General features: G+C 37.4%; 1 protein-coding gene across 3 annotated transcripts in view; it reads right to left on the reverse strand.

Annotated features, from left to right (window-relative positions):
- The window catches only part of znf609b (zinc finger protein 609b), a 56,503-nt gene that overhangs the window by 17,208 nt on the left and 17,774 nt on the right, over positions 1-21,521 (reverse strand). For 2 of the 3 annotated variants that reach the window (XM_079864930.1, XM_079864929.1), the window contains exon 3: positions 263-488. In XM_079864930.1, the coding sequence (XP_079721056.1) occupies positions 263-488 (226 nt within the window). Of the gene's footprint in view, positions 1-262; positions 489-5,035; positions 5,090-21,521 lie in introns of those variants that run through there. The other variant, XM_079864931.1, reaches the window with a different exon arrangement.

Consider the following 21,521-nt stretch of genomic DNA (forward strand, 5'->3'; position numbering starts at 1 on the left):
ACGCTGGATTGCGTAGAACGTTCACCGAATTCTGACAGAAATATGTTCTAATTTTGGAATAAAATATTAAGTGACCTTTTTGTCACTTGTAATGAAGCTTGCTTATTAGTGAAATTATTAATATCATGGAATGGTAATTATTGACTTTAGCCTGGATTGATGGCTCGCAATATCGCAATATATATCGTTGGGAAAAAAATATCGCAATGTAATTTTTTTTCCAATATCGTGCAGCCCTACTTGCTACAGTGTGTTTTCTTACCGTCCTCAGTTTCTTGCCACACGATGCCCTCCAGGTTGACGCTGGTGCCCGGCTCACAGGGTCCCAGGCACTCCGGCTCTGTGGACAGGGCCACATCTGACGTATTGACGGCCACCGAGCGCGTGCGCACCATAAGCTGCTCACAAGGTGAGGCGATATCACTGTTTCCCATAGAGGAGAGGAGGTGAAGCGGTGGAGGAGCAGGGGTGGAGACCGGAGACTCCATCTGAAGAGAGAGAGAGAGAGACAAAACAAGGAAGATAAGTGCTGGTGGATCTCAGACAAGGCTTTTTCACTCTACTAAAGCATAAAAGTACCATAATATGTTTGCATATATTGAGGAAACATGCTAAGTTCACATACTCGTTTCTCTGAAAAACACTTCTACAGCCAGTTATTTTACTTTGAAATGTGCGTTTCCAGGCTGGAATGTCTGTTTTTGCTTTGGTCTGTGTGATACTGGACGTTGACAATTTGCCATTATCATTGTCAGTTGCGCTCGTTCCTGTTGCGTGTGCTCAAAGTGGCAACCCGTGTGAGCACCGTCGATTCTGAGGAGGAGGGGGCAGGAGAAACAACGATCTCCGATATTTTGAATGTGGACTGCAGTACCTATTTCGACCACTAGCTAAAATAGGAATAAATCTAGCTTACACATTTACGCAAATTATTACACGCCTGTTTAACCAAAGCTAATTTGGGGTGGGTTTCTCCCATCCCCATACAATGTCACTTCTCTGTGTTTTACGGCCCTGGCGAGAACGTCGGTCTCCTCGGCTGTGAACCGCTCCTGGCGTGTGTCTGGCAAATCCTCCATTATAATAGCAATCCGCCATGGAACAAGCGCGCCTGCTTTTAAAGGGAATGTGAGATGATGCTCTGATTGGTTTATTTCACGTTACGCCCAAACCACACCTATGAGTAATGTAGCTACTTCAGATCATCCCATTTTAGATTTGCGAGATCCGCCCACAAAGTTACTTGCGTTCGTGTTTGATACTTGCGTTTCAGATCGTTAAAATAGGGCCCATGGAGAGTATCCGCACATGCCCTTACATGAAGGCTGTTAACTTCAACTTATTTATTTCTATAGCACATTTAATAGCAACGTTGTTGCCCAAAGTGCTTCACAGTTATAATTAAACCATACATATATTATCCTCTGTTACAGAAAGGACCTGACCTGCACCCTGCTGGACAGTGGATCTCATTAACAGCCAGAGATGCTTTGAGTTTCTTACTCCTCACTCCAGGGGAACAGGCACACACAGCATGATCACTGACACCACATCATCTCACGGAGAGAGCACAGGCTTGTTTGGTCAATTAAGGAACAGTGGCTGTGTGTTCAGGCACTATAATTGACCCTACCTGCATTCAGGGCCATGATGGACACCAGCCAGGTGAACGGACAGAAATAGACCAGTATGAATACGGCATGCTGCTTCACAGTATTTTTCTGTGAGTGATCCATCTCCTGCGTCTACAGTCTCTGAGCTCATGCATTATTACAGGGTTCATACAGATACCGTAAAATGAAATTCCAGGACATTTCAAGCACTACTTTTTGGTTTTCAAGGACTACAATCAGAGATCTCACTTATCAAACAGTATCTTTATTATCTTTCAAATTAAAAAAAAGATACAATGAGAAAGATACAGATATCGCTTTCCTTGTTCAAACTGATTTTTTCTCCCATGAATATATGATTGACCTGAAGAATGAAATATGTATCATATACTTGGATATATGAGCAATATCAAGTAGTGAATATCAAGATGGCTCCATATCTATATCAGACTGGTTGCAGTGTTGATTTTGTGTGAAAAGATTGTTTTATCAAAAAAATGTAACACTAATTTTAAACATATTGTCTTTCAATAATTCAAGCACTTTGAGTGCCTTTTCATAAATAGGGCTGTTTTCAAGGGTTTTCCAGGACTTACATTTCAAGCGTCAAATTCAAGTACTTCAAGCACTTTAAGCACCTTGTACGAACCCTTATATGTTTGGGAACAATCATTACTTTTGCAATTCTATTTGGTGCCACTAATGCCACAAAAATACCTTTAAAAGGAAGACAGAAAGGTGCTCCAACAATATTCAAGCTTTGACTTTATTATGCTTTTCCAATTTAGTTAGTGTGTAATGCTGCTGTTTAAGCATAAAAAAGATATGCAAGGTTACAAAGCTCAAAGTCCACTCCAAAGGGAGAGATTTTATTTAACAGAATCTCCTTTTCAAGAACTACAACGAACGGCTCGTTTGGACAACAACGCAATTTGTACAGATCTTATGAAGTTATAATGTATAAGAAAATTACAAACACATCACTCTAAAACGTCCTGTGAAATCCTTGCTAGCAAAGTCTATGCATGAAATCCGTTCTGCACAATCCTCTTGTTCGTTAACATTGTCAGGGTCTGAATCGGGCTCGAACTGGTTTGAAATTGAAACCATGCTTATTCATATTTACACTACAGAAGAACTCGTAGTTATTGAGGGGCGGGACATTTCCCGAGCTAAGCACTGCCAATCACAACACACTAGGCCAGCTAACCAATCACAGCACATATCGTATTTCGGAATGAGGGGCTTCATCGAAATCAGCGTGTTCTAGCCAGACTGGTTAGAGAGGTTCAGTAATAATGTAAAATATGAGAAAAATAATGCATTTCTGAACAATCAAGCATCAAAACATAGTCCACCCCAAAATCAAAATCAAATTCAAAACTAAGAATAAGTTATGACAAATCCAGCAACTGTAAACACTTACTTTCTGAACTCTTAATTGACGAGATTCAATCCCCAATCATGACCAAAACAAAGGGGGAAAATTAGAAATGTATTTTTTTTAACATGCCATAGTTTAATTAGTCCTAAAAAGCGATATTTTGTAATATATTTCCTCCTAAAAAATGTCACTTTGGTACAAAAAAAAAAAAAAAAAAAAGGCAAAAGGAGAAAGAAAAGATGACTAAATATATTAATCACCAGAAATCATCAATGCCAGGGCATGTGTCCCACCGCTGGCACGCGGAGGAGTAAACATTGGCACAAAATGGAGAGAGGGGAATATTATATGATTATAATTATATTTAGTTGTTTACTTTGGAAACACTGAAGTCAAGGTCCAAAATTAACACTCGCTAAGCAGCAAATGAGAGGCTATCATGAGTAAATCTAACATTACATGTGAAATTGTTAATAAAACATTATATGATTAAAGTCGAATTGTATACACACTGCCTACTAGAGAAAATATCTGCTGTCACATGTTTTCCTTCAGGACTTCCTTCATGTGGAATATTCCTCACATGAAGTCACCAAAATTATAAACCAAAACTGATCAGCACTGCAGTGGTAAATGATCGTTTGGGAAATGCAGTCACACTCACACTTACAACATTGTTGCATTGGAGGTGATGGGAAAGTAGATTTAAGAGTCAGTTTGTTGTTGTTTTTGAAAGAAATTGATAGTTTTATTCAGCAAGAACACATTAAATTGAAAAGTGACAGTAAAGACTTTTATTTAGTTATAAAATTAATAAATGCTGTTCTTTTGAACTTTCTATTAATCAAATACTGTAGTAAAAAAAAAAAAAGGCTAGAAGGTTAGTGCGACACTTCTAGTGACATTTTCCGTGCTGAAAATCAAGTTTTTAATGTTATGTGGTGTTTTTATGTTTATATGCTTTAAGACAAACCATGTGCAAATTCATCAGTCAACAGTATTGCTGAGTATTTTCTCCTTAAAACTGCAGACACTCTCAAAAAACACGGTTTGAAATCACCTGTTTCCTACCGTCACAAACATGTAAACAATCCTGAAAATGTGAAGCCGGGGCTTTTCTCCACGGACTTCAATGATGTTCAGAGTGTTTCTAAGGATGCTGATTATTAGAAGGGCAGCTGTGTGACTCTGATGGAGAACGGGAACATGGTCTGTGTTTAGCGACACATTATTAGCTGTTTGATAATGTAATCAAGCCAAAGGCTAGTCATATCAATTACCATTATGTGCCTGACATAAAACACACTACAATTCTGATACATCGACTTGTAGACGATCCTCTATAATTCACTCTTCTTCTGAATCAGTTTCTGGTTCAAACACATATGGCTGAATTAAACCAATATTGTCACTGTGTAGCGTTTACCACAGTAAAGCTGAGCGAGAGGATCAGGTAATCCGAGCAGCTGTGAGTGAGTGGAGGCGGGGCTAATTTGCATATTCATGAGCCCATGTATACTAAATGAGGCAAGGGTGTAGAGTTACATTCAAGCTATTTTAAGGCAAGACAGGAAAAATGTTTAAATATGTAATTTTGGTGATCAAAGATGAGTTTTAAGGGATACTATTATTGACTACAGGGACTGGAGTAATGATGCTGAAAATTCCGCTTCGTCATCGCAGGAATAAATTACATTTTAAAATTGTTTCACAAGTTTTTACAGCATTTTTGATCAAATAAATGCAGGCTTGATGTGAGCATGAAACAAAAAAAGTCTTACTTACCCCAAACTTTTGAATGGTGGCGTATTTTTAAAATATAAGGCCTTATGTATGATTCAAAATAGAGTACAATACTTAGAAAAAGGGTGTGATTTTACTTCATGTTAAAAAGGTTCCCAACTCCTGATCTAAACGATGAAACCTCACGACGAAGAGGAAGGTCATGCGTAAAAATAGTGAAGCATGTCTGAATTGAGGCCTGTTATCATTTGTGATTGAGATAATAACTGGTTCAGAAGCTCATGACTGTTTTTACCTCCTGCATGAAACATCACACCAGTGAGAGAAGCTCCTGTCATCTCGGCCGCCAGCTGATTTATGATAATGCGTGACTCGCCAGAGTGGTAGCTGGTGCGCTGACACACACAACAGACGAGCAAACATCCAGCTGTCAGCTCTCCCAGAAAACACACAGACATGCTCAAACACACGCCAGGCCCATCAAATACACTTACAGCCGTAATATACACCGTAACACATTCATCAAGCAATTACCTCACAGGATCTGGATGTACTCTGCTATATACACCAATGAGCACATTCAAGACTTTTAAAGTCCTCCCTGTGGTGAAAATCAAGTTTTTAATGTTGTTTATGTGTCTATGTGGGGTTTTTAATACGCTTCAAGACAAATCATGTGTAAATTCATAAGTCAACAGCATTGCTGAGTATTTCCTCCTTAAAACTGCAGTGAACCAAAGACAGTCTCAAAAACACGGTTTGAAATCGCTGGTGTTTCTGACGTCACAAACTACCTTGTAACCAATCAGGTCAACGTGTGATCGTCAACGAGTGGATCTCTGAGCTGAGTGAGTGAGTGGAGGCGGGGCTCATTTGCATATTCATAGAACCGCGTATACTAAATGAGGGTGTAGAGTTACATTCAAGCTGTTTTCCTTGAATTTTTTTCAAGGAAAAAACTTTTAAATATGTCATTTTGGTGATCAAAGATGAGTTAAAGGATAAAATTACTGAGCAGGAGGACTTTAATAGTGACGAATAACGAGAGTGCATCTCCATCTGCCGATACTGACACGAGCCTTTAGAATGTAAATGGAAAAAACCTTCAAGTGGTTTTGATGCCAAGTGCCACAATCTAGCTATATTGCCAGCAGACGCTTGGCAGCAAACAACTGTCAAACGCATACAAAGAAGGGTAGGAAAAAATGAAGGCCTTCAAATTAAATAACAAAATTCCAGTTCTTCAACCTAATCTTTTCCTGAGATGAGAACTCAATGTGATTTCTAAATCTTGCCCAAAACATCAATCATCTATGTCTAAGCACAGATGCTTTTAATACTCTCGCAAAACACCAATATAGCCTAGGACAAGATAGAAGAAATGAAAGAGACATGAAGAAAATCCCCGAAACTCTTAAAATTATGATAAAGAGCCTATTCTCAGCTTTAAGACGGCACACCCACGCTCAGTCCCATTGCATTTCTGCTCAGAAAACCAGGAACCTACTTTCCCAATGTTATAAAATTTAATCTGACTGATAGTTAATGGCATTTAGTGTCTTTTATTAGTCCACTTGGAAACAGTCGCATTTACAAGGAGCGCTTCAGAGGAAAAAACTCATCACTGGATTTGACAAATTTACCAAGTAAATATCAAATAGGAAGGCATTAAATCTTTGAAGGATCATCCCTGAAAGAGTTTCATTAGGAGACACCTTTAACAAGTACAAGATCTCGGTTTCAAATAAATGTCTATTTCACGCTGCAAAACAAAGTGAACTGTGGCTGGTAGCTTTACGTTTTGGTCAAACAGTGTCTTAGTGTTTAAGTGGAAGGTTGTTGACTAAAATAAACTGCAGTGTGAGGAAGGATTTATGCCGTTTAGTTAAATATCTGACTAGAGATCAGAACTTACTCTCTGCATATGCATTACCTGGACTCTGTAATGAGTAGGTAGTGGCTGACAGGGTATTACATATAAATACACATAATGATAAGATTACAGCAATTAAGATGGACATTAACTTGAACTTCACTACAAAATATTTTGGGGGGAATGCAGTACCAATCGTAAAGTGAAAAGAATGAAGAGTTTAAGGAGTGTTTACCAGTATTTCCAAAATCTCCAAAAAGTGGCTGATTAATGGACTATAATACATGTATTATGGTTTAATAAGTCATGAAGCATAAATGGCTAATATTAAAATTCTATACTATTTTGTGTTAAAAAAGAAAATCTATATTTTTAAAAGTGAATTTAGGCATTACAAAATGATGTTTGAAATCATGAAATGCAAATGTTTAAAAATCTGCCAAATAACATTTACTCAATGTTATTAAATTATTATTAAATGTTTTTAAAGCAGACTTTTAAGTGAGCGTTATATATAGGGCAAAAAATATGATCAAAATATTTTTTTCCATATTGATTGATATCAAAATTTGTTGAGGAGTATCCCAACAATGACTGAAGCCTGGAGAAACCAGAGGGTTGATTAATTACATTTTCGAATATAGTTTATTAAAAAACATAACGCAAACTGTGCAAACGTGCTTTTTCTGCCTTAAAAATAATAGAAGTTGGGTTGCCTTGTAACATATTAAATTAGTGGCAGCAAACATCACAAATATTTGAAGAGGTACAAGCTATATAACAAAAGGTCACTGTTAGATAAAATAAAGTTCAAAAATATTAACTATGCACTGGTTTTACAAAGTGCAAAATGTAACCAGTCATTATGTACACTTAACATGCATTAAGTATATGCATGTGTTTTAAATCTAAAAACATGCAGAAATGACAATGCATACAGAAATATCCAATGTTGTTTGATTTAGATCCTTGTGTTTTTAGTAACAGAAATATAGTATTATTGCAATAGTATGAGGAATAAAAGTGCATTGGCTCAATCTGGCTATCTCTCACTAACTCAAACGGTCATTTAACATACAAACCACCTTTTTCAGGAGGTTATCAGATGGTAAAACACTCTTACAATGTGAGCAATAGTCCACTTTCACATATCAGAGGATGAACTGAGAGTCAGTTGCACAAGAGTGGAAGTACAACTCAGTCCTAAAGAATGCAGAAGCAAGCAGAAGCCATGCATACTTAAGAGTTCAACTCCATTTCACTCGCAGAGAAACCAATAACTTCACTAAGCCAGGAAAAAGGCGAAGCGGCCACAGGAGATGAGGCGAATCTTCACAGCAGTTGCCAGATGAAACCGCTTAATCTTCAGCCGTCTGTGGAGATGCACCAAACAAACAGAGAATCTCGCCGACATCTTTACAAACAATGAGAAAAGATTATATCATCGCCCTTCCAAGTAAGAGAAAACAGTGTTTCCACATTCCCGTTTCTGGCTTAATAACCAGCACTGCTCCAGATTCAAAAGCAGGGAACCGAAGTGCGTCAAAACCACAGCAGCAGAGATTTATTATTGGCTAATTAAAAAACAATTATCAGCACTCTCCAGTCTCCACTTCACTGATGCTTAGTCTTCCGTTAGAGCCGCATACAAGGAAGTGATTTTTATAAACGATAAAGACATTTTCCACAGGCAGAGGAAGATCTGCTACAGAAAGCTAAGAGGATTCTGCATTCCCCAGAAGACATCCGTAGAAAAACTAATAGAGGGGGTATAAAACAATTGCCTTTTATGACTTCAAATACAAAACAGCAAGAATCAATCTGAGAGTGATAGCGGTGCCTGAGGGTGAGACGTTGAGATGGAATCGATGGAGCCTAATAAGCAGGCGATCAGCCCACATGCATGATTGGCTCTGTGACGTCCCGGACCCATCAATCTCATCTGGAAAGCTTCCACGGAATATCTCAAGCTGCTTTCCCACCTTGCTTGATAACTTTGAAAATCCCCCTCAAAACAAATCCATACAAAGAATTAAAGTTGCTCATTGAAGGCACACAATCGGACGTAGTATAAAATGGGCAAATTACATAATCAACAGCGAGACAGGCCAGACTGTTTATAGCAGGGATGCACGATATATCGGCCACCATATCGCTATCATTTTTGATGTTATCGTTATCGGCCTGATAAGAAAATTAGGCCGATATATTAAAGACGATAAATAATCGATTGTTTTCTTTCAGCCGAGACGCTTCAGATGCGCACTGTTCAACATGATGTTTTTGAATACCTTGAAATATGATTGGAATCACTTCAAAAAAGGAAAATACTGTAAAGTGCAAGTCTGTCATATCGGCTACATAAAATTATAATGAGAACATCATTATGATTGTGTGCTTGGGACATGGCTTTTAATGGTGAGACCTGTGTTTTTGTAATCAGGCTCTCAAAAATGATATAAAAATGTGGATTTAGATTTATCGGCCAATATATCGGTTATCGGCTTTCAAATATAAAGAATAACCGGATATCGGTATCGGACAAATTTTTCATATTGGTGCATCCCTTGAGTCAACAAGAATAATATCCTAGATAAGAAGGTTTTTTTGACGCCCCTTAGGAAATCCTTCCTAAAATATAAAGTTAAGCTGTATATTTGTATGTACAAACAACACCCATATTTACCGTGATAAAAATATTGAGTATTATATAACAGAAAGACAAAAAAAATTGTTTCCAAAATAACTGGCTTTGATATTGTCAGTAGAAATCAAATAATTAGGCTACAATTAATCTCATGATTTCTGACCAGTCTTTACAAAACAATATGAAATAGTAATTTGTTGAATAAGTCATTGTGAACTTAAATACATTTAATTTATATAATATGATAATTAATTTTGTTTTGCGGTCACCTAGTTTGGATACCTCGGAAAAACTTTCCCTAGATCCCCATTTTCATCTGAATCTGGTGCCCCTTGATAGCAGTAAATGTGCTCTCCAGTAAGTTTCTGCAACATGAAGACCAGTGATTTCCAGAATAGATCCAATCAGGGCCGTCGCAGGAGGGGAGAAAAGTGGTGTTGATTCTAGGGACCCCCGGATTTCAGCAGACCCGGCGATTTCAACCGAGTGATGACACTACCTAGGGGTGTAATGGTACATGTATTCGCACCCAAAATACGCATGTGTAGCGAACTAATGTAGTGTTGTTTTAACCACTGCACGTGTGGAACGCCATTTGAAACTCAGAGTTTTTCCCTACTTTGACGTTGTGAACACACCTGGAACTAAAATGGTGACATTTTACAATAAGGTTCATTATTTAAAGGGATACTTCACCGATTAGCATTAAGCTTTGCATCAGTAGAAACCCGGTAGTATTTCGAATGACCATGCTTCCCTCCCTCATGTCCCCCTGAGACGAGAGATTTCTGTATTGTGTGTCTGGAAAAAAAACCCCGATGACGCAAAAATCGTCATTTAGCTCATCTGAGTCTTTTCTGTCCAGAGGCGAGAGACTACAGCCAGTAGGAGGAGCTCGTCCCGCATTTGTGCAACCCACCCATAGGGGGATCTCACCATAAAACGCCGTCTTCTCAGTTTCCAGTCGACTAGTAGCCTAGTATCATTTCTTCCGATACTGCCCTCTGTAACCGGTAGGCGTGGTTTGGGAGTGTCCTCGTAGGGCAGCGAAGCAAGTGCATTCTGGGAGTTGTTGTCTTTCATCCACATGAGCCAAAAATACATTTTCTGGCTTTTCTCAGTCTAGAAGGCACCAACTTCTAAAATAATTTCACATTTCTAGATCCAATTTAAATACACATTCATCTTTCCAGCGGTGAAATATCCCTTTAACATTAGTTAAAGTATTAACTAACATGAACTAACAATGAGAAATACATTTGTTACAGTATTTATCTATCTTTGTTAATGTTAGTTAATAAAAAATACAGCTGTTCATTGTTTGTTCATGTTAGTTCACAGTGAATTAACATTTGATTTTAATAACGTATTAGTAAATGTTGAAATTAATATTAACCAGTTCATGTTAACTAAGGTAGCTAACTAATGTTAACTAATGAACCTTATTGTTAAAGTGTTACCAAAAAAATAATGAAGGACACGGAGTGAGGTGCTGCCAGATAAGTGCAAGATCCAAGTTGTCTTAAACATGAGATGTGCTTTATATCAAGCGCTTCAAACTAAATCATAAATCTACATGGCTTGCCCTGCTATCAGATGAGTGCTGTTGAATGCGCTTGAGACAAGTTTTACTCAACTAGCTACAACTTACGGTTGAATACTTGCCTATAAGGGGCTGTTTACACGACACCGTTTTCAGCTAAAAACTTAAAACTTATGCGTTTTGGCCATTCATTTACATGACAACGCCGTTTTGGGTGCCTGAAAACGTGTTTTAAAGTGCAAGTTTTTGAAAACGGTCTCTGTGTAAACAACAAAAACGCAAATCTGTGAAACCGATGACGTCATGCACATGTGTATTACGTGTTCAGTCTATAGTGTTTGTTATTTTGTACAATACAGGGGTTTTTAGTCGTTTTCGCGGATCCGTGTGAATTGGGATCGTTTGGACAATTGTGTCGTCTGTACGTGGAAAACTGCTCAGTTTTAAGCATATCGTTGTCGTGTAAACGTACCCTAAATGTCACAAATACATGCAAGTGTTTCCATTTCACATAAAGGATTATCCTGCCAGCAAAAGAGTCTCTTTTTAACTTTGCAGACAGAATAATTTGCCGACAGAACGCAATAATTCTAACCCTATTCTAAAATATTTCACTAACATATTTTGCATCCAAAATTGTAGGCCCTTGAAATATCTTCCCTCATTTCCAACAGCACCATAAACTGCAGTGTGTGTTGCTACTGGACGCAACAACAATATTGACACTTTCTTTTAATTTAAAGACAGACATAGTTTGTTTAGTAAACCAAAAACTGTTTCATTTCCCCTTCTGTACTGAAAACGTACCGACCGAACCATCATTTTTGCGTCCCGCTACACCCCTAGCATTACCCTGATTAAGGTCTATTGGGTGAGTACCAAAGGTGATCATCTAAACATTACGCTAAACAGCTTTCACACATACCAAAAACCCAAGTCTGATATCAAACGGACTTACAAACTAAACACACAAACCAAAGACGGTTAAAGCGAACGCCGGCTGAATTGCACTGCTCTGCTCTGATAGCAGCTGGACTGTGGCTCTGAGGCAGTAATCTGTCAGCTTTACTTAACTGCTTCTGCGCTTTCCAAGATAACAGATGACCTACGCTGATCAACTAAGCTTAGGCTTATTTCAAGCACTGAAAACATTATGTTGTCCATCGTATGCCTACATATGTCCTTTTTGTTGGACATATTTGATGGCAAGATAAAAGCTTTTAAACTTAAATGCTGTTGGTTTAAAAACAGACACTGTTTGACGGTACTAAGGAAGTGATTATTATTACTTATTACTGATTATTATTACTTCTGTGTTACAATAGTTCAAATTATCTCAGGAGCACTGGGATAAAGTTTATAGTTCGGATATAAACATGGATGTCTACGGTAGAGATCAAAATAGAGTAAAATAAAGGAACTTGACGCTTCAAACAATGATTGTATCGATTACATTGTTACGCCACCAAGTGCCGACAAGTGAGTTAAAATTTTTTATTTGACATTGAATCATTCATTCAAGAGAATTGTTCAAAATCACTAATTCATCCAGTAATGAAACAAGTCTTAATGAGTGAGTCATTGAATCATTCACTCAACACGATTTAATAATTCAATCAGATTAAACATTTTAAATAGAGTGCAGCAATTAAAATTTTGTCATAACCTCTAGAATATGACATGTTATTTTCTTTAGTTGTCTGTTCAGAATCAGGGGAGAATCGTGATCTCGATTTGAAGCAAACAATCGTGATTCTCAATTTATCCAGAATCATGCAGGTGAAATTTTTAAAATAGGGAAATACATTTGTCTGTAATGCTCAGTGATTGCAAAATAGTCTTAAAAACAAACATGAAAAATAATTGTGGTAAGATCATGGATCGTAAAAATCGTGATATGATATTTTGCCATAATGCCCACCCCTTTGCACAGGAAATCAAGGTGGAGTTAAACAAAGATAGTTTTTCTCTTGTTAGCATATCTGTAAAAGATCAAACCTCCCTGCAAGGATCTTAAAGGGGTCATATAATGGTACATGCACTTTTACAAGTTGATTGTACTGAAATGTGTGTTGGCAGTACCTGTACACAACCATCATAAAATGATAAAAATCCATCCAGTGTTTTTTTTTTTAAATCTTCTTTTATGTTTCCCCCCCATCTCAAATCAAGCTGTTCGATTTTGTGACGTCAGAAAATCGACGCCCCTCCCACGATTGTTGATTGACAGCAGCGTTTCAACACAGCCCCGCCCTCGCTCGTGAGCGAGCTGTCAATTATAGCCCGCGCGGACCTAGCGGGTAATAAGGAACACAGCATCATTTTGATGTTCCTAAATCCATACAGCTGAAGACGCAGTGGCTGAGTTTTGTTTTCGAAGGGAATATTCCCCACGATCAACGTCAATGCTTTCATGTTTGCGCGAATCATTTCACCAGACTGCTTTACAAACGAGGTCAGTATAAAGCTGGTTTTGTTAAAAGCTTGCTGCACGCTTCACGATGAATGCGGCTGTTTACACTCAGGGTACATTACGGCATGTTTTCTATGTACGACGTTCTCAATATAATTCATAATCCCACGTTTATAATGAACAACGCGTTATGGTTATTGTGTTACGGTGTACGCACAGAACAGAGGGGCGGGGTGAGCAAAGCTCATTATCATTTAAAGACACATGCACTTAAACGGTGTGCTGAAAACAGAGCTGTTTTTGACCAGGTAAAATTAGTGTTTTCTTACAATACTAATGAGAATTTTTAATTAAAATTTATTACAAACTTTTAATTTAGACCCTAAAGAATCATATTAGCTTGTACAAAAATGGCATTATATGACCCCTTTAAAGGAGTGGGAGGTAAACCCGAAGGGAATACACAACACAATGGACTTGAACGCGGTGGTTTTAAAGTCAAGCCAAAATTCAATGCCAATGCTGCAACATGCGACGCAACAGCCAACGTCATTTGTCTGATGCATAAAAATGATCTGAATAAAACAAAATTATGCTAAAATAAAACAAGAACATCCGCAGTGAGCATTTGCTTGTGCACTTTGAAAATGAGTTGGTTGGTGGACTGGCTTCTGCACAGCAGGTGTTTTAAACGCTATTCTCTCAACATGGCTCGTCGTGTCTGACCATCCCCCAGTCCTGCCTCGCTTGGCCTCCTCCACGCAGCTGGTTAGCTTGGGCTCATGCCCAGTATTGTTTACGGGCCTGTGGGAGGCTGGAGGGGAAGAGGGAATGTCCCTGAGCTGAGCGAGAGTGGCGACCTGCATTCCTCAAAGCTGCTGCCCGAGAAAATGGACGCCTGAGAGCATTTATTGAAGCTGCGGGAAAAAAAGGATTTACACTGATGTGTAAAAAGCCACCTTTGGAATTTTAACTTCATTATTAAAACGTCTGTTTATTAAAAATGAAAGATACAGATTTTTTGTGAACATGGCTCAAGGGACGTTCACACGGATTAAATCACCAGAGGTTAACGAGTTGCTATACGTTGTCTGTGTTCGTTTTGGCTGTCAATAGCGGCGTTTCAATTTACCCTCCAAATTTCACAAATTGAAAACACGCCTAATGAAAACACGAGAATTTCGCAAAAACTCCCATATATCAAAAGCATTTTGTAAGTAATAGACATTTTAAATTGATTAATTATCCTGCTTTATTGCACTCTACATCAAATGTCTATTTCTGTTTTAATTACAATGATGAATCAGTGTTTCTCATTTGCTTTACATAGACTAATCTGTCCAGCCACAATTTCGTAATGAACCTAAAAGATCACTAACGTCTGCGCTATTGCTTTGCAAATCATCTTGTCAATCGAAACAATAAACTAATTTGCGATTTTGCATTTGCATTTATGAATTTGGCAGATACTTTTATCCAAAGCGACTTACATTGCATTTCAAGGTACACATTTTGTACATTCTTATCAGGTCTTGCTTTCCCTGGAAATCGAACCCATGACCTTGCAGTTGCAAGCGCCAATGCTCTACCGTTTGAGCTACAGGAAAGCGATATAGTTTAGTGTGCTTATCACACGGCAAAGGCTACGATTTATTTAAATAGGTAAGCTATATAGCTGTTTTTTAGTGATGGGTTTCAAAAACGAGGCGTACTGTGTTCACATATGCAGCTCATGATTCGGGTCTCAGTAAATACTGTGAGCTCCATCACTGCATGTGCTGTGAGTTTAATATACATTTTTGACTACTGCATGTCCAATTTCTTTGCATACATTTTGTTCTTGCAATGATGTTACATTTATTGCAATTATGCACTTTTACTTTGATAGTCAGATTGAGATTTGAGCATTGTGTGTAGGCTATCTTCCAAAATAAAACACAATTTGAAAACACAATTGTATTGCATTACGTTTGTTTTAAACCCTTTTTTTTTTACTTAAAACATTGTTCATTAACAATTATTCAGTTATTTGTAATATGCAATTTCATTGTAAAGAAATAAAAGTAGTTTTAATGTATCTTAACTACTTTAACTTATGAGTAGCTTGTAGCTTGTCAAACTACAGTTTCAAAGTAGCTTACCCAACCTTGGCTTAAATATACGTAAATTTGTACGCCGTTGCATCAATGCATTGTATCGTAAGTCAATTGATCGATGTAATGATCCATATCCTACATGTAACCACTTTATTATTTTAACGACATGCATGCTTCTTTTGCATCATTAAAATGTGATTTTTAGCAAGTGGCCAATCCCCCTGACACCCTGAATAAACCCCTCTTCGCTAGTCCTGATTGCCCTGTCGGGGTTTATTCTGCGATAACAATCGGCTGGATCTACATTATCCCTTTCTTAAACCTGGATCATTTTAGATGTACCTGTAAACAGCTTTAACCATATTACATTTTCTATTAACACATCTGTTAAAAGTAACAGTTTCTGTTGAGATTTTCAGTCAACATCTCAGTTCATGTGCACTTATAGAGGAGCATGTGCATTGGCTGCAATCACCAATATAGCCAATCCCGAAAGTCGACACTGCACAGCAACCATAGATGCATTTTGTTTTTTAGTGTGGAACTCGTATCACTTTTATAGGCTACTGAGTGAATAAAGTCCCACTTCAAATTTCACTTCCCTCATTTCCAACCCTGACTGAGAAAGGCAGGTATGCATGTTTTACATTTTAACTTTGACAGTCCTAAAAAACACAGACATTTTGCATTTTTATTTATTTATATAGACCACTTTAATCCTCTTGTTACCCCTTTCTCTGGGCCCAGTTTGATAACCTCTGATTTAGACTCATTTCTTCATTAATTGAACCATTTGAAAGATGCATTAACACATAAATAAATAAAGACGTGAAGAACAGTTGCTGAAAGCACTGCGGCTCATTCTAGTGGTTTGATGACGTGGTACCTTTCAGGACTGTTAGAATAGCAGACATTACATATTCTTGAACGAGGAACGTTCTTGTCGGCCAGTGAGAACGTTTTCAGCTTGTTTGTTCGAGACACAGGAGATCCAGCTAATTTCACGTTGCTTTGAGCGCTCTGTCAAACCACATCTTGCTTTCTTTTCTTAAATGCAAAAAGGATGGCTGGAAGACCCAAAAAAAAAAAAAAGATCCAGATGTCAAGCCAAGCACTAATAGTATGTAACAGATCAGAGAGTGAGAGTGATCAAGAGCAAAACAGATGTGGGGGAAGGGGGAGAAAAGCAAAGTCTTTCCCCTCCTCCATAATACCACCTCCTGGTGTGACTAGTCATTCACTAACAACAGTATCTATTACAATAATAATCCACATTCTTGTCAAGGTCACCCTCTCTGGAAAAGGCTGGGCTGAGAGGAAATCCAGATAAGCAGCTCAGAAGCACAGACTCTCCGGCACTCTGCTTCGTCATACGCCTTTTCACAACAAATGCACAAAAAAAAAAAAGAGCAACACGACTCGCTGCTTGATGCCAGAATAAACATCCAGCGTTCCAGCAACATGAACTAGAACTCTGGCCCACAATCCTGGAGAAAAACAAGTCTATTAATAAGACATTTTCCCAAATGTCCATTGTTATGATCTGTTTTTCTACTGTTTTATGCAGGTCACGTTAAATTGGTCTCATTACCACATCTTGGCTTGTTTTTAAATGCCTTATATTTTATTGTTTTAACCTTGTCCCAGAGGCAAATGTGTCATAAAAATATGAACTACATCGCATGACATGTTTACAACTATGATAATAAAAAATTAAAAACAGATAAAAAAAAACATTTCCAGCATTTATAGTGAAAATCAAGTTTTCAAAATCTATGCCACAAACATTTCCACCAATTTTCCCACTAGTTTTGTAATGTTTGTGTACTAAATCTGACAATATGATTATTGTGTGTTAGTTTCAATCAAGCTGTGATTTAATAATGCAATATGTTTAAGATGCATAAAAATGAGACTAAACTCTCTACAATGTTTAAAATGCCATTTTCAAAAATGCTTTCAAACACCCAATTGAGATTTTCAGAAATGTTCATTTTCCGAGGTCAGATCAGCTGTGATGCGACTGAACAAAGACATGACAAAGAAAAGATTTAAGAATACTGCAATTATGTTTATCTTATGTGTATATTTTTAAAGTTCTGGTGTACAGTCGTTCACAATGACAGAACCACAACAATGTTCTACATGCCCACTTACAAGACAAGTTGTTTTTCATGCTGCTAGATTTCCCTGGAGAACCACAAGCCAACTATTTATGGACAGAATGCATTCTGCCGCTTCCTCTAAACAGAGGAAAGACTCGATGTGGGTGGTACTCGGTTTAACAGATACAACTTATTTACAGAGCCAGGGGAAGAACAGCTTTTTCACATTTCTCTGAACTCTGAGCTGAACTTCAGTCTAGTGATATGAACAAAAGACGTTGATTGGTGACCACAAGGGGAAAAAACATCCATTCACGCGCAAACCTTCGTTCTGAATGGGCTCTCAAAACACGAATGTCAAGCAAAACAGCTGGAGTTGAAAAGATTAGTGTTTTACTACCACACATTTTGTACTCTTGGCAATGGCTTTCACATAATAGTTTGTTGAAAGGTGACTTGAAATACTACAGCTACAAATCTTTATGATTATTCTTTGCTGTTGTGTATGACAGCCTATCCAATAATAACAGCAATGAGCAAACCAGAATTCAGCTTTTTTCGCCAGAGAATGTTTAGGGTTATCAGTTTAACACATTCATTTAGTAGTAATAGTGTAGTGTAGCGACAGAATGAAGCAGAATATAGGCTTTTCAACATGCATATTTAACTACTTTTTAACAAGACAAGATGAAACAGCTAAAAATGTTAGTCTGATACGCATGTAACGTGGACCAACAATTTAAAATAAATGCATGACCAGAATGCATGTGGTGTCTACCTGTTTCCATCCACCTATTTTTATGCGCATTTTGGCACAAAAAATATCAATGGTTGTGCATAAATTATAAAAATGTGCATAAAAGAAACTTAAACGCTCAATTGAGGTCGATACATTTTTTTTATCCAATAAGAAAACGTGTCCATAAACTACGATGGAAACACATTTACTAAATAAAAAGTGTGACTTTGCATAATGGGACGGCATAACTGCAGTTGTTTTGCTCATTGTGAAACGCCTGAGCCGAAGTCTGTCAGCAAAGTGTTCAGTATAATTCCCTCCCAGGACTTTCTCACACGACTGCGTTCCCAAACAACAGGCATCCTCCTCCGAAAGCAAGATAACACGACAGTGTTTATTGCGTCTGCATGCTCTGAGGCCGTTGTCTAAACAGTTGGCTTCTTTATGGGATTTCATTCATTAAACAGCACGTCATTTAATAAAGTCCATCAAAAAAAGTATTGATTGACAGATCTCTCGGCAAATAGATTGTGTGAAGAAACTGGTGAAACTTTAGATTTCATTGAATAAAACTACTACACGTTCTAGTGCATTTGCTACTGAAGTTTGGAGATAGATACAGACACAGACACAGTGGCCAAGATCATTTGAAAAACCATTTTGGTCTCCTAGTAATTATCAGTGAAAATTAGGGATGCACGATATATCGGCCACCATATCGGTATCGGCCGATATATGTTTATTTTTAATGTTATCGTTATCGGCCCGATAAGAAAATTCGCCCGATATATTGAAGCCGATAAATAATGGATTATTTCCTTCAGCTGAAACACTTCAGATGTGCACTTTTGATTTGTAATCAGGCTCTCAAAAATTATGTAATGAATTTAGATTTATTGGCCAATAGGTTGGTTATCGCCTTTGAAATAAATAATTATTGGTTATCGGTATCGGCCAAGATTTTAATATCGGTGCATCCCTAGTGAAAATCATTAACATTGGTCACTGTTATATTAGGATACACATCCACTGAAAAAGTTAGGACAAGGTTTCCAAGGCTCTCCTGCAACATGCCATTCAAACGTGATGTAGGCTATAGACTGTACAGCTAAGTGACTGTCAGGTCAACAGCTTTAAAAACCACTTCACAATATTTTCAGTTTAAGCATCAAGCACTTCTATACTAGTGGTTTATACAACCCTGAACGACTGATACAATGGTAAATTTGACAATGGAAGAAAAATGCTCCAATGTCATGCATTCAAGAGCATGTGGACTCCAGCAGAGAGTACCAGCACCTTCGCTCAGTGGGAAAGACTACAAGATTGAAAAGCTGTGCTGTCAAATTGTTTAGATATGTCATTAAAAGAAAAATGCCAATTGTGATGTCCTCCTCAGTTTCTGTTCAGAATAGAAGTAATGCACATGAAAACCAACATGTTTTGGGTACATTCAGAGCTTTCAGAAGCTGGAATCAGATTGACATGTAATGCTTCATACTGTTATTACTTGAGAAAATGTTTTGTTGTACTGTATATAAAAACTGGCTTTTTGTAAAAGCTCTTTAAAATGGTTATTTTCAAAAATGACACTCAAAAACATTAATCATTGCAATCATGTGGAAAATATGCACAAACGGTATCCAAGGAAATTGAAGTTAAATCAAGAGTTACACCAGAATTGCTAAACAATCAAAAAATAAATAGATCTTATGATTGATACATACATACATGGTTGGATTTAAAGGTCCTTAAAGGTTGGATTTTTCCTATTTTTTTTTAATTAAGGCATTAAGTTCAATTTCCAAAAGATGATTTTTTTATTCCTCTTTTTAGTCAACTTTAGCATGGGTGTCTAAACTTATGCATAGCACTGTACATACATACGAGTTCAGATGCAAAAGCCTCTAAGTGCCATCTTACATTTTCTTCTAGAATGATCATTTTTATCAAGCTTGTATATTTAAGTTCAGTAATTTCACTTAAATGACAATTAATAGGTAATTTTCATTGCCATTTACTGAACTTAAATATACGAGCTTTGATCAAAATAATAAGTAATACTGTACTACAGCCTAGCATATGTAATGAGGATAAGTAGCTAACTATCATTAGAAATCCCAATCTCAAACCAAGCCATTCATGTCATCTCCCCTGATCAATAAGGGCAGTTATTGGCATGAGCTCAACAGTTCAACTATAATAAAGCACCAGACACATGCGTTAGATCAATATTCCTATCAGCATCATCTGTACGATCATTGCTCTATTGGATCAAACCCTTTTAAGGGGCCCTATCTGTGTATGTGAAATTCAATACACACAAGCGGATGCATTTAAAGGGACAGTTCACCTAACCACCCTCCCCCCCTTATTTTTTTATGCATATTTTTCTTCCATAGAACAAGGATATATTTTTCAGAATCTCTTCCATAACTGTTTTTGTTTTCCGCTCAAAAAAAAAGGGTTAAATAAGGGTTAAGATAACTTAAACATCAATCATGATAGCACAAATGGCATCTGAGAAGGTCGCAGTAGGGGCATGCAATTAACGCTGTGCAGACTTACACTTTTAAAGACCAAGAGGAAGGGCAAGTGATTCATTAATAACTGCAGTCATCAGTGTAACCTTGAGTGCAGAAACTCACACAATCTCAGGAAAAACACACCGATGCCAGGCATGTTAAAACATCATCAATCGGCTGCAGTGAGGAACAACATTGAGTGATTTATATCTAATCAGTGTGTGTGTGTGTATCATTACAGTTCAGATACAGATAAAATGAATCAAAACTGGTTCTGGCCAGATGCTGTAAACGCAATTGGCATGTCCTCTAATTTCACCTCATTTGATTTGATATTTATTGAGTCTTATGATGAAGCCAAGCTCTCAGTTTTGGGGTTAAAGCCCACTAATGTTGTCACGATACTGAAAATCTTAACTTGGATACGATACCTTGAAAAATATTCAATATAATTTTCGATACCACAGAGAAAAACTGCCATTTAGATCGTTTTAATATTATCGCATTGTTTATGTCCATTCATTGACAATCTCATCAATCAATACTTCCCAACATCAATAAGCACATGACACATCATAACAGTAATCAAGCAGTTTAATCAAGTCTTCTGAAGAGACGCAATCACTTCATTTAGACGCTTATTCACATGTAAACACTGATCAGCTCTCTCACCTAAATGTTTGCTCACTCAATGTATTTGTGTTTTTACAATGAGGTCATTTTAATTCAATATCTTACAGACAGCACAAGGAAGCTTGATTTCAAACTTTTAATATTTTAGTGTCGAAAAGTCTATATTTTAGACAACATTAAAGTCTGAGTGGGAAAACCAACAGCCAT

This window comes from Squalius cephalus (genome assembly GCF_949319135.1).
Source record: "Squalius cephalus genome assembly, chromosome: 3".
In the NCBI taxonomy this organism is placed as follows: Eukaryota; Metazoa; Chordata; class Actinopteri; order Cypriniformes; family Leuciscidae; genus Squalius; species Squalius cephalus.